This window comes from Lynx canadensis, chromosome B3 (genome assembly GCF_007474595.2).
Source record: "Lynx canadensis isolate LIC74 chromosome B3, mLynCan4.pri.v2, whole genome shotgun sequence".
Lineage (NCBI taxonomy): Eukaryota > Metazoa > Chordata > Mammalia > Carnivora > Felidae > Lynx > Lynx canadensis.
In genome coordinates, this window is record NC_044308.2 from 53,339,032 (window position 1) to 53,353,148 (window position 14,117).

The 14,117-nt window shown below is 36.5% G+C and overlaps 1 protein-coding gene across 1 annotated transcript in view; it reads right to left on the reverse strand.

The window, feature by feature from the left end:
- The window catches only part of USP8 (ubiquitin specific peptidase 8), a 77,686-nt gene that overhangs the window by 14,584 nt on the left and 48,985 nt on the right, over nt 1-14,117 (reverse strand). Inside the window, exon 11 of the mRNA XM_030318205.2 lies at nt 103-687. Within this exon, the coding sequence (XP_030174065.1) occupies nt 103-687 (585 nt within the window). The remainder of the gene's footprint in view (nt 1-102; nt 688-14,117) is intronic.

The following is a 14,117-nucleotide window of genomic DNA, read 5'->3' on the forward strand; positions in this document are numbered from 1 at the left end:
AAAAGGTCTGCCCTTATCTATAGAATGCTAGTGGTATCATCTTCTTACATATAACATTTTATTTCCCTTACTTGGCAATTTGTACTGTTTGTTTCTGCTTACCTTGCCTGAATTTGAATCTCCTGCCACAGAGGCATGGGGTCCATCTCCCACTGACTTTTTCTGCAGTTCTGGGGTGGGACACCTTTTACCCCTATCTTCTGCAGATTTCTTAGCATCAGTAGTTTCATGTTCACTTTTACTTTGTCTTTTTATTCCTGTTACTTCTCTGCCCCTCTTTGCTGAGGTTTCCTTATCTTCTTTCTTGGCCTGTTCACTTTCTCTCCTTTCCATTTCTTCTTTTGCTTTTTGTTGTTTCTCGGTGATTTCACTTTCTTCAGTTTCTTGTTTCTTTCTGACTTTTTGTTCTTGTTCTTCTCTCCTCAGTTTCTCTTTCTGTTCTTCTTGCTGCTTTTCTCGAAGTTCTTTTTCTTGTTTGTTTTTCTCCATTAGAAGAGCAGTTTCTGCATGAATACGAGCTTTTTCTTCATCTGTTAACATGGCAGTTGGAGGGGGAAATACTGGCTTTGTGGAGCGATCAGGAACAACTTTTCCATCCTGAGAAGACTGTTGCTCGTGATCTTTATTTTCAGATTTTATTCTATGATCTTCAGGCAATTTGACTGCTGGTTTTTTAGTACGATCAACCTATATTAACAAAAACAGAGCCAAGAGTATTTTTGCCAAAATCCAGGAATGTAACCTCAGTTTTTGAAATCAAGTTGTTATAAAAGAACCATCACCTTTGTGGAGACAACATTTGCCAGAACATCTATTGATAACATTACCCTATGTCAAGATTTCTCAAAAGGCACTTGGCACTTACTTCCTACTTGACTCCATACTTTCAATACACCATGATATTCTGTATATGTTCTGTATATGGAAATGGAAGAGTTCACCTAAAACATACCTAAAGTTCCATTTCCACATAACCAATTGCCTATTCAGTATCTCCATGTCAGCGTCTCACATATACACCACAAACCAAGTATGGCCAAAACTGAATACATGCTATTCCCCCTACTAACACTGTCCTTATCTCATGGATGTAACCACTATCCAAACATAACTCAAACCAGAAAGCTGAGTTCTATATGTCCTCCCCTCCCCTTATGCAGTCTGATGATTTTCTTCCTCTGTCCCTCTCCATCAGCACCAACCAAGTCCATGCCAACATCTCCTCTACACTGTTTCCTTTTTTTTTTTAATTTTTTTTAATGTTTTTATTTATTTTTGCGACAGAGAGAGACAGAACATGGGCAGAGGAGGGCCAGAGAGAGAGGGAGACACAGAATCGGAAGCAGGCTCCAGGCTCTGAGCTGTCAGCACAGAGCCCGATGTGGGGCTCGAACCCACAGACTGTGAGATCATGACCTGAGACGAAGTCGGATGCTTAACCGACAAGCCACCCAGGCGCCCCATCCTCTACACTGTTTCCAATTAGTGGAACTTGTTTAAAATCTTTCTTCCCTCCTAAGATATAAGCTCCAGGAGGGTAAAGACTGTGCCTGATAGACAGTAAATAAATATGCTGTTGAAGGAATGAATAAAATATTCCGTAACAGTTTTCACAACAGTTGTTACTAAATACAAATTGAGTTTAATAAACTATCTAAATTCCTGAATTAGTGTGTTAAATGTTTATTACCTCAATTTAATAGCATATTAATTCTACAAAATTGTTAGAAATGACCCTAACATCATTTCTTTTAAGAGTAAAATTTACTGAAACAAGTATAACAACTAATAAGAATATCTGCCAATAACAACTTGCATGGTATTCTTACAAAATGAATTATATGTTTTGCAACTAGAAAATAATACCATAGGAAGATTTTAGTGAAGAAAAAAATCATACCTTTGCTCCTCACTTCTCTTTTTACCTCTTTACTTTAAAAATCTATTGTCTTTTTTCTACATTTGAGAATGAAGTGTGAAGAACCACTACAAGGATAAGGATAATCAAAGTTCCATGGAAAGGAACCAAAATAAGTTTCCATCTACATTTTAACAACTTGATCCATTTCCCCCCTAATTTTAAAACCATAACTATGATCATGTTACTTTCACCTTTAAAATTCTTTAATTTTCCTTGTGCCTACAGGATAAAATTCCAATTTGATCCAAGTATCTCTTGATGACTCTTGCCCATCTTTCCAATCTTATCTACTCTCACATTTGCCTGTCTCCAACAGAGAGCTGTGTCCAAGCACGTCAAAACTACTCACTGGTTCCAGAGCATGCTTTGTTCCTTTAGTCACAAAATCTACTTGTCTCTTTCATCCTCAAATCCTATTGAACTCATAGCCCAGATAAAAATACTGCCTCTCTATGAAGATCTCTCTGATACCCTGTCAAAATTTCTCTCCTTGCTCTGTGCTCTGGTGAGCAATTATATTCTGCCTTATACTTTGTCTAATTTTGTACAACTTTCTCCTTCTAAACATCAAACAGAATTCACAGCTTAATCATATCTGTAAACCTTCATGTTGTCTTTCACATAGAAAATCCTCAGAATATGTTAGACAAATCGCACATATCTCAGTCACAAAAGGATTATGGTTCAAATAACATGTTGATTAAGTTTAAAGGAAGTACAATAACATACGCTTTTTTTTTCAATTTCTTAAATTTATGTTAAGAAAAATTAATCACATACTGTTCAGTCTTAAGATTTAGTCCAAAATATTAAAAGTAGAAGACCTTTAAAAAAAAATGAAGAAATAAACCATCTCATTTGATATAAAAAAAGATTAAGTTTTCTATTCATAGCCTATTGTACAAATCAAATGACATCCATTTCAAATATGAAACACTTGAAATATATACGAAAAAAATAAAAATAAATGCTATAAAAAATCTTTTGGAAAAACAATAAGGGAGAATTAGTTTACCTTCCTTTGAGTAAAATGTAGAGAAAAAAAGCTGCATTTTTATTGTAATACACTGGTTATTTAAAATCATTTAAGTAACTATTGTTAAAACATGCCTGCTGCAGAGGAGATCAAGATGGTGGAGTAGAAAGATCTTGAGCTCACCTCCTTCCACAGACACACCAAATTACAACTAAATATAGACAAACTCTCTGAGAATGACCTGAATACTAGTGAAACAGCTCTTTCACAACTAAAAATATAAATAAAAAGCCACATTCAGAGAGGTAGGAGGGGCAGAGACACAGTCTAGCCAGTAGCCACATACATTGTGCAGCAATATACAAATGGCAGGAATAATCACAAATGTAGAGGTCCTCCCTGAGGATCGAGGGGTTTAAGTCCCACATTAGGCACCCTTACCCAAGGGGCCTGTATAGGAAGGATGAGCCCCCACAATGTCTGGCTATGAAAATCAATTGGGCTTATCTCCAGGAGAGCCAGAGAGCTACAGGACACAGAGACCCTGCTCTTAAAGGGCCAGCCACCAATTCACTTGTTTTCAGACCCAACAGAGAGGCGACAGTTTGAAAAGCACCGGGGCCATATGTGAAGAAAACTTATTAACTAATTTTAGGGTATGTGCAGGAGGGGCAGGGATCTAAAGGGACTTTCTCCAGGAATAGAAATGCTGGTAGGCACCACTTCTGATACTCTCCATGTGCCACCATTCACCCCACCTGGTGATCTCCTATGGATCAGCCCTGCCCAATACACATACTTTGCCAGGTACCCATCCAAGGCAGTTCAGGCTCAGCCACACCTGGTGGGCAGCCTAAGCCACGACAGCAGTCCCCCACTCCCCCAAGAAGTTCTGCTGGGGATGGGGAAGGTGTTAGTTCTAAACAATTGTGATCAGGCCTCTGAGCCATTCACACCAGGGCACACACAGCCCATAGGAGATACCCCTGAAGTGCCTGCTTCTGATGACCCAGAGGAGACTGTGCATCTTGGCCCCACAGGGTACCTTCTACATAAGGCCACTCCTTCAAAACTGGGAGATGCATCAGAATACACAGAAACACAGAGAGTCAAACAAAATGAGGAGGCAGAGGTAAATGTTCAAAAGAGCAAAATGAAACTTCATTAAAAGAAACAGAGATAAGCAATCTATCTGATAAAGAGTTCAAAGTAATGGTCATAATGATGTTCACTAAACTTGGAAGAATGGATGAACATACAAGAACTTTAATAAAGAGGTCGAAAATATAAGAAAGAACAACTCAGAGCTGAAGAATAAAATAACTGAAATGAAAAATATACTAGAAGGAATAACAGCAGATTAAAAGATACAAAAGAACAGATGAGTGATCTGGAAGACAGAGTAGTAGAAATCAAGTTGAACAACAGAAAAATATTTTAAACAAAAAAGGGTAGTTTAAGGTATGACTGCGACAACATCAAGTGTACTAATATTTGCATTATGGGGATACCAGAAGGAGAAGGGGAAGAAAACTTATTTGAAAAAATATAACAATACTTTTTAAAAAAATTTTTTTTAATTTTTATTTTTTTACATTAAATATAATTTATTGTCAAATTGTTTTCCATACAACACCCAGTGCTCATCCCAACAGATGCCCTTCCTCAATGCCCATCACCCACTTTCCCCTCTCCCAATACTTTCTTAACCTAGAGAAGAAAACAGACAATCCAGGTCCAGGAAGCAGAGAACCCAAAACAAGATGAAACAAAGAGGTGTGCACCAAAACATAATAATTAACATGTCAAAGGTTAAAGATAAAGGGAATTTTTAAAGAAGCAAAAAGTCACCTATAAGGGAAACCCTATAAGGCTATCAGCTGATCTTTCAGCAGAAACTGAAGGCCAGAAGGGATATATTCAAATTGCTGAATTGAATATATTCAAATTGCACGATATATTCAAATTGCTGAAAGGAAAAGCCTACAACCAATAATACTCTACCTACTAAGGTTATCATTCAGAATTAAAGGAAAGATAAAGAGTTTCCCAGATAAAAGTTAAAGGAGTTCATTATCACTAAAGTAGGCTTACATAGAAGGTTAAAGGGACTTCATTAACTGGAAAAGAAAAGGCCATAACTAGAAGTAAAATTTTACAAGAAAAAATCTTACTGGTAAAAACAAATATAGTAAAGGTAGGGGATCAACCAATTCTAAAGCTACTATGAAGATTAAGATGGAAGTAGTAAATTCAAGTATGTTTACAATTGTTAGAGAAATATAAAAATAAAAATGGAAAATGTGTCAGAAATAGAAAATGTGTGTGACTGCTATATATTTAAGGTGTTATATATGAACCTAATGGTACAAAACCCAAAAAATTGTACTAGATACACAAAAAATAGAGAAAGGAATCCAAACAAACGTTAGAGAAAGTCATCAAATAACAAGGGAAGATAGCAAAAGAAGAACAAAGAAACAGAAAAGAGCTACATAAACTATCAGAAAAACGTAAAATGGCAAGAAGCACATACCTATCAATAATTACTTTGAATATGAATGCACTAAGTGCTCCAATCAAATACACAGTGTGCCAGAATGAATAAAAATAAATAAATAAGAATCATCTATATGCTCCCTACAAGAGACTTTAGACCTAAAGACAAATACAGATGAAAAGTGAACGGATAGGGGAAAAAAAAAAAAGTGAAGGGATAAAAAAAAAAGCTGGGATAGCAATAGTTTTATCAGACAAAATAGACTTTAAAACAAAGACAGAGACAAGGAAGGGCATTATATGATGATAAAGGGATCAACCTAATGAGAGGATACAATTATAAATATCTATGCACCCATCCTATTTATTTTATCTTTATTTATATCATATATATTTATATTATATTATTCACCCATCCTGAATACGTAGAGCAAATATTAACAAGACATAAAGGAAGAAATTGATCATAATACAATGATAGTAGGGGGCTTGAACCATACTTACATGAATGGATAGATTATCCAGACAGAAAATAAACAAGGGAAATAGTAGCTTTGAAGGACACATTAGATCACATTGATCTAACAGACATAGACAGTACATTCCATTTCAAAACAACAGAATACATATTCTTTTCAAGTGTACACGAAATCTTCTCCAGGACAGATCACATGTTAGGCCACAAAACAAGTCTTAATACATTTAGGAAGACTGAAATTATATCAAGCATCTTTTCCAACTGTAACAGTATGAAACTAGAAATCAATTTACAAGAAAAAAATCTGGAAAGAACACAAACATAGAGCAACTAAACAACAAATCGATCAACCAGGAAATCAAAGAGGAAATTAAAAAATAAATGGAAACAAATGAACATGAAAACACAATGGTCCAAAATCTTTGGGATGCAGCAAAAACAGTTCCAAGAGGGAAGTTTACAGTGATATAGGCCCACATCAAAAAACAAGAAAAATCTCAAATAAAAAAACATCTAACCTTACACCTAAATAAGCTAGAACAAAGCTCAAAACCAGCAGAAGGAAGGAAACAGATCAGAAATAAATGAAATAGTAAAAGAATAATAGAAAAGATCAATGAAATCAAGAGCAGGTTTTTTGAAGATATGAATAAAACTGATAAACCTTTAGTCAGACTCATCAAGAAAACAAGAATGGACTCAAATAAACAAAATCAGAAATGAAGGAGAGGAAATAACAACTTGACCCCACAGAAATACAAAAGATTACAGAAGATTATGGAAAATTATGGAGAGTCTGCATGGCTTAGCTGGTTAAGCATCCAACTCTTTGATTTCAGCTCAGGTCGTGATCTCGCAGTTCATGAGATCAAGCCCCATATGTTGGGTTCCGTGTGTTGGCAGCAAGGAGCCTGCTTGGAATTCTCTCTCTCACTTTCTCTCTGCCCCTCCCCCTGCCCATGTTGTTTTCTCTCTCACTCTCAAAATAAATAAACAAACTTAAAAAAAAGATTATGAAAGCTTATATGCCAACAAATTGGGCAACCTAGGAAAAAAGGATAAATTCCTCGAAGCATCCAATCTTCTAAGACTCACTCAGGAGAACAGAAAATGTGAACAGACTGATTACAGGCATAACTTGTTTTACTGCACTTCGCTTTATTTCACTTCACAGATACTGTGTTTTTTAAACATTAAAGGTTTTTGGCAACCGTGAATCAAACAAGGCTATTAGTGCCATTCCTCCAACAGCATCTGCTCACTTCATGTCTCTGTGTCACATTTAGGTAATTGTTATAAATACTTCACAAACTTTTTATTATTATTATATTTATTATGGTGATTTGTGACCACTGACCTTTGATGTTACTATTTTAATTGTTTTCTGGTGCCACGAACCACACCTATGTAACTTAGTAAATGTTGTGGATGTTCTGACTGCTCTATGGACCAGCTGTTCCCCCATCTCTCTCCCTCTCCTTTTCCCCAAGACACAATACCAAAATTAGATCAATGAATAAATAACCCTGCAATGGCCTCTTACATGTTCAAGTGAAAGGAAGAGTCACGTTTCTATCACTTTAAATCAAAAGCTATACACAATTAAGCTTAATGAGGAAGGCATATCAAAAGCTGAGTTAGGCCAAAAGCTAGGCCTTACATCAAAAAGCCAAGTTGAAAATGCAAAGGAACTCTTCAAAAAATTTTGAAGTCTTAGTTCAGTGAATATACAAATAATAAGAATGTGAAACAGCCTTACTGTTGTTTAGTGGTCTGGGCAGAAGACCATATCAACCACAACACTCCTATAAGCAAAGCCTAAGACCAAATCAACCACAACACTCCTATAAGCAAAGCCTAATTCAGAGCAAGGCCCTAATTCTCTTCAACACTATGACGGCTACGAGAGGTGAGGAAGCTGCAGGAAAAAAAAAAAATTGATATTGGCAAAGGTTGGGTCATGAGATTTAAGGAAAGAAGCTGTCTCCATAACATAAAAGTTCAAGGTGAAGGCAGCAGGTGCTAATGTAGAAGCTTCAGCAAGTTATCTAGAAAAATTAGCTAAGATATTAATATAGATGGAACAACCTTCTACTGGACAAGATGCCATCTAGGACTTTCAAAGCTAGAGAGGAGAAGTCAATGCCCGGCTTCAAGGCTTCAGAAGATAGGCTGACTCTCTTATTAAGGGCTAATACAGCTGGTGACTTTCAGCTGAAGCCAATGCTTATTGACCGTTCTGAAAATCCTACGACCCTTAAGAATTATGCTAAATCTAATCTGCCTGTGCTCTATCGATGGAACAACAAAGTCTGGACGATAGCACACCTGTTTACAACATGACTTACTGAATATTTTAAGCACACATTGAGGCCTACTATTCAGAAAAAAGACTCCTTCTAAAATATTACTGCTCACTGACAATGTACCTGGTAAACAGAGTTTTGACTGAACGTATAAAAAGATTAATGTTTTCATGCCTGTTAACATTCCATTCTGCAGCCCAGTGATCAAGAAGTCATGGTAACTTTCAAGTCTTACTAAAGAAATTCACTTTGTGAGGCTAGAGCAGCATAGATAGTGATTCCTACTAACTAGGAAGGTCATTGAAAACCTCTTGGCAAGGATACACCATTCTACATGAAATTAAGAACATTAGTGATTTGTGGAAGGATGTCAAAATTTCAACATTTAACAGGAGTTTGGAAGAAGTTGATCTCAGCCCTCATGGATGACTTTGAAGATTTTAAGACTTAAGTGGTGAAACTAATTGCAAATGTGGTGGAAACAGCAAGAGAACTAGAATTACAAGTGAGCCTGAAGATGTGACTAAATTGCGGCTATCTCATGAAAAAATCTGAATGGATGAAGAGTTGCTTCTTTTGGATGAATAAAGAATGTGGTTCTTTAAAATGGAATCTACTGGTGAAGATGATGTGAAGATTGCTGAAATGACAACAAAGAATTTAGAATATAACAAACTTAGTTGATAAAGCAGCAGCAGGGTTTGAGAAAACTAACCCAAATTTTGCAAGAAGTTTTATGGTAGGGAAAATGCTATTAAACAGCATCACATACTACAAAGCAATCATTTGTGAAAGAAAGAGTTAAATGATGTGGCAAACTTCATTCTCGTCTTATTTTAAGAAATTGTCAGAGCTACCCCAAACTTTAGCAACCACCCATTATCAATAGTCAGTAGTCATCAACAGTGAGGCAAGACCCTCCACCAGCAAAAAGATTACATCTTCCTGTAATTTCAAATGATGGTTAGCATATTTTACCAGTAAAATTTTTTAATTAAGATGTGTACATGGTTTTTTTCAGTCTTAATGCTACTGCACACTTAGTAGACTACAGTATAATCTAATGATCTTTTTTTAAAATATGAAATTTATTGCCAAATTGGTTTCCATACAATACCCAGTGCTCATCCCAACAAGTACCCTCCTCAATACCCATCACCCACCCCCCTCCCTGCCACCCCCCATCAACCCTCAGTTTGTTCTGTTTTTAAGAGTCTCTTATGTTTTGGCTCCCACCCTCTCTAACCTTTTTTTATTTTTTTTTTCCTTTCCACCCCCCATGGTCTTCTGTTAAGTTTCTCAGGATCCACATAGAGTGAAAACATGATTATCTGTCTTTCTCTGTATGACTTATTTCACTAGCATAACACTCTCCAGTTCCATCCACGTTGCTACTAAAGGCCATATTTCATTCTTTCTCATTGCCATGTAGTATTCCATTGTGTATACAAACCACAATTTCTTTATCCATTCATCAGTTGATGGACATTTAGGTTCTTTCCATAATTCGGCTATTGCTGAAAGTGCTGCTATAAACATTGGGGTACAAGTGCCCCTATATATCAGCACTCCTGTATCCCTTGGGTAAATTCCTAGCAGTGCTACTGCTGGGTCGTAGGGTAGATCTATTTTTAATTTTTTGAGGAACCTCCACACTGTTTTCCAGAGCGGCTGCACCAGTTTGCATTCCCACCAACAGTGCAAGAGGGTTCCCATTTCTCCACATCCTCGCCAGCATCTATAGTCTCTTGATTTGTTCATTTTGGCCACTCTGACTGGCGTGAGGTGGTATCTGAGTGTGGTTTTAATTTGTATTTCCCTGATCAGGAGCGACGTTGAGCATCTTTTCATGTGTCTGTTGGCCATGTGGATGTCTTCTTTAGAGAAGTGTCTCTTCATGTTTTCTGCCCATTTCTTCACTTGGATTACTTGTTTTTCGGGTGTGGAGTTTGGTGAGCTCTTTACAGATTTTGGATACTAGCCCTTTGTCCGATATGTCATTTGCAAATATCTTTTCCCATTCCGTTGGTTGCCTTTTAGTTCTGTTGACTGTTTCCTTTGCAGTACAGAAGCTTTTTATCTTCATGAGGTCCCAATAGTTCATTTTTGCTTTTAATTCCCTTGCCTTTGGGGATGTGTCGAGTAAGAAATTGCTGCGGCTGAGGTCAGAGAGGTCTTTTCCTGCTTTCTCCTCTAAGGTTTTGATGGTTTCCTGTCTCACATTCAGGTCCTTTATCCATTTTGAGTTTATTTTTGTGAGTGGTGTAAGAAAGTGGTCTAGTTTCATCCTTCTGCATGTTGCTGTCCAATTCTCCCAGCACCATTTGTTAAAGAGACTGTCTTTTTTCCATTGAATGTTCTTTCCTGCTTTGTCAAAGATTAGTTGGCCATCCTTTTGTGGGTCTAGTTCTGGGGTTTCTATTCTATTCCGTTGGTCTATGTGCCTGTTTTTGTGCCAATACCATGCTGTCTTGATGATTACAGCTTTGTAGTAGAGGCTAAAGTCTGGGATTGTGATGCCTCCTGCTTTGGTCGTCTTCTTCAAAATTACTTTGGCTATTCGGGGTCTTTTGTGGTTCCATACAAATTTTAGGATTGCTTGTTCTGGCTTCGAGAATGCTGGTGCGATTTTGATTGGGATTGCATTGAATGTGTAGATAGCTTTGGGTAGTATTGACATTTTAACAGTATTCTTCCAACCCATGAGCACGGAATGTTTTTCCATTTCTTTATAGCTTCTTCAATTTCCTTCATAAGCTTTCTATAGTTTTCAGCATACAGATCTTTTACATCTTTGGTTAGGTTTATTCCTAGGTTATTTTACGCTTCTTGGTGCAATTGTGAATGGGATCAGTTTCTTTATTTGTCTTTCTGTTGCTTCATTATTAGTGTATAAGAATGCAACTGATTTCTGTACATTGATTTTGTATCCTGCAACTTGGCTGAATTCATGCATCAGTTCTAGCAGACTTTGGTGGGGTCTCTCGGGTTTTCCATGTAGAATATCATGTCATCTGCAAAAAGTGAAAGCTTGACTTCATCTTTGCCAATTTTGATGCCTTTGATTTCCCTTTGTTGTCTCATTGCTGATGCTAGCACTTCCAACACTATGTTAAACAACAGCAGTGAGAGTGGACATCCCTGTCGTGTTCCTGATCTCAGGGGGAAAGCTCTCAGTTTTTCCCCATTGAGGATGATATTAGCTGTGGGCTTTTCATAAATGGCTTTTATGATGTCTAAGTATGTTCCTTCTTTCCCGACTTTCTCGAGGGTTTTTATTAAGAAAGCATGCTGAATTTTGTCAAATGCTTTTTCTGCATCGATTGACAGGATCATATGGTTCTTTTCTTTTATTAATGTGATGTATCACATTGATTGATTTGCGAATGTTGAACCAGCCCTGCAGCCCAGGAATGGATCCCACTTGATCATGGTGAATAATTCTTTTTATATGCTGTTGAATTCGATTTGCTAGTATCTTATTGAGAATTTTTGCATCCATATTCATCAGGGATATTGGCCTGCAGTTCTTTTTTGCTGGGTCTCTGGTTTAGCAATCAAAGTAATACTGCTTCACAGAATGAGTCTGGAAGTTTTCCTTCCCTTTCTATTTTTTGGAATAGCTTGAGAAGGATAGGTATTATCTCGGCTTTAAATGTCTGGTAGAATTCCCCTGGGAAGCCATCTGGTCCTGGACTCTTATTTGTTGGGAGATTTTTGATAACTGATTCAATTTCTTCTCTGCTTATGGGTCTGTTCAAGTTTTCTATTTCTTCCTGTTTGAATTTTGGAAGTGTGTGGGTGCTAAGGAATTTGTCCATTTCTTCCAGGTTGTCCAGTTTGTTGCATATAGTTTTTCACAGTATTCCCTGATAACTGCTTGTCTTTCTGAGGGATTGGTTGTAATAATTCCTTTTTAATTCATGATCTTACCTATTTGGATCATCTCCCTTTTCTTTTTGAGAAGGCTGGCTAGAGGTTTATCAATTTTGTTTATTTTTTCAAAAAACCAACTCTTGGTTTCATTGATCTGCTCTACAGTTTTTTTTTAGATTCTATATTGTTTATTTCTGCTCTGATCTTTATTATTTCTCTTCTTCTGCTGGGTTTGGGGTGTCTTTGCTGTTCTGCTTCTATTTCCTTTAGGTGTGCTGTTAGATTTTGAATTTGGGATTTTTCTTGTTTCTTGAGACAGGCCTGGATTGCAATGTATTTTCCTCTCAGGACTGCCTTCACTGCATCCCAAAGCATTTGGATTGTTGTATTTTCATTTTCATTTGTTTCCATATATTTTTAAATTTCTTCTCTAATTGCCTGGTTGACCCATTCATTCTTTATGTAATGATCTTTTATATGAATGGGAAAACCAAAAATTCACTGACTTGCTTTGTTGTGATTTGCACTTTATTGTGGTGGCCTGGATTTGAATGAACAGCATCTCTGATATACACCTGTACTAGTAATGAAATTGAATCAGTAATCAAAAACTCCCAACAATCCAAATTCCAAGAACAGATAGTTTCACATGTGACTTCTACCAAAGAAGTTAATAGCTATTTTTCTCAAACTATTCCAAGAAATTGAAGAGGAAGGAACGCTTCCAAATTCATTGTGCAAGGCCAGCATTACCCTCATACCAACAGCAGGCAAAAACGCTACAAAAATGAAAATTAGTAACCAATATCCCTGATGAAGTGAGCTGCAAGAATCCTCAACAAAATATCAACAAACTGAATTCAACAGTACATTAAAAGGATCTTGTACCACAACCAAGAGGGATTTATTCCAGGGATACAGGGATGGTTCAATACCTGCAAATCAATTAACAAAATGAAGGATAAAAACCCTATGATCATCTCAAGCAGATGTGGAAAAAGCATCTGACAAAATTCATCATCCATTTATGCTATTAACTCTCAACAAACTCAGCATCCATTTATGCTAAAACTCTCAACAAGCTCTCAACATATAAGAAGGTATATAACAAACCCACACCTAACATCATACTCAATGGTGAAACGCTAAAAGATTTTGCTTTAATAATGAGGATATCTACCCTTGGTACTTTTATTCAACATGGCACTGGAAGTCCTAGCCAGAGATAGCAATCAGATGAGAAAAAGAAATAGAACACATCCAAATTGGTAAGGAAGAAGTAAAACTGGTTCTATCTATCATCACATGACAATCTATGTAGAAAACCCTAGACTTCACCAGAAAACCTATTAGAATAAATGAATTCAATAAAGTTGCAGAATACAAAATCAATATACAGAAATCTGTTGTTTCTACACACTAATCATGAAGCATCACAAAGGGAAATTGAGAAAACTATCCGATTTCCAACCGCATCAGAAAGAATAAAATATTTATGAATAAATTTAATCAAGGAGGTGAAAAACCTATACTCTCATAACTTTAAGACATTGATGAAAGAAACTGAAGAGGAGAAAAATGGAAAGATGTACTGTGCTCATGGATTGGAAGAATTAATATTGTTAAAACATCAATGCTACCCAAAGCAACATACAGATTTAATACAATCTCTATAAAATTACCAATACAATTTTTCACAGAATCAGAACAAAAAAAATCCTGAAATTTGTATGGAACCACAAAAGACTCCCAATAGCCAAAGCAATGTTGACAAAGAAGAACAAAGCTGGAGGTGTTGCAATTCTAGATTCCAAGATATACTACAAAGCTACAGTAATCAGCAATATGGTACTGGCATTAAAAAACAGCTGCACAGATCAATGGAACAGTATAGAGAACTTAGAAATAAATCCACCCTTATATGGTCAATTAATCTATAAGAAAGGAGGCAAGAATATACAATGGGGAAAAGACAATCTCTTCAATAAATGGTGTTGGTAAGACTGAAACGGCTACATGCAAAGAATGAAACTGGACCACAGTTTCTTTATCAATAAGGAA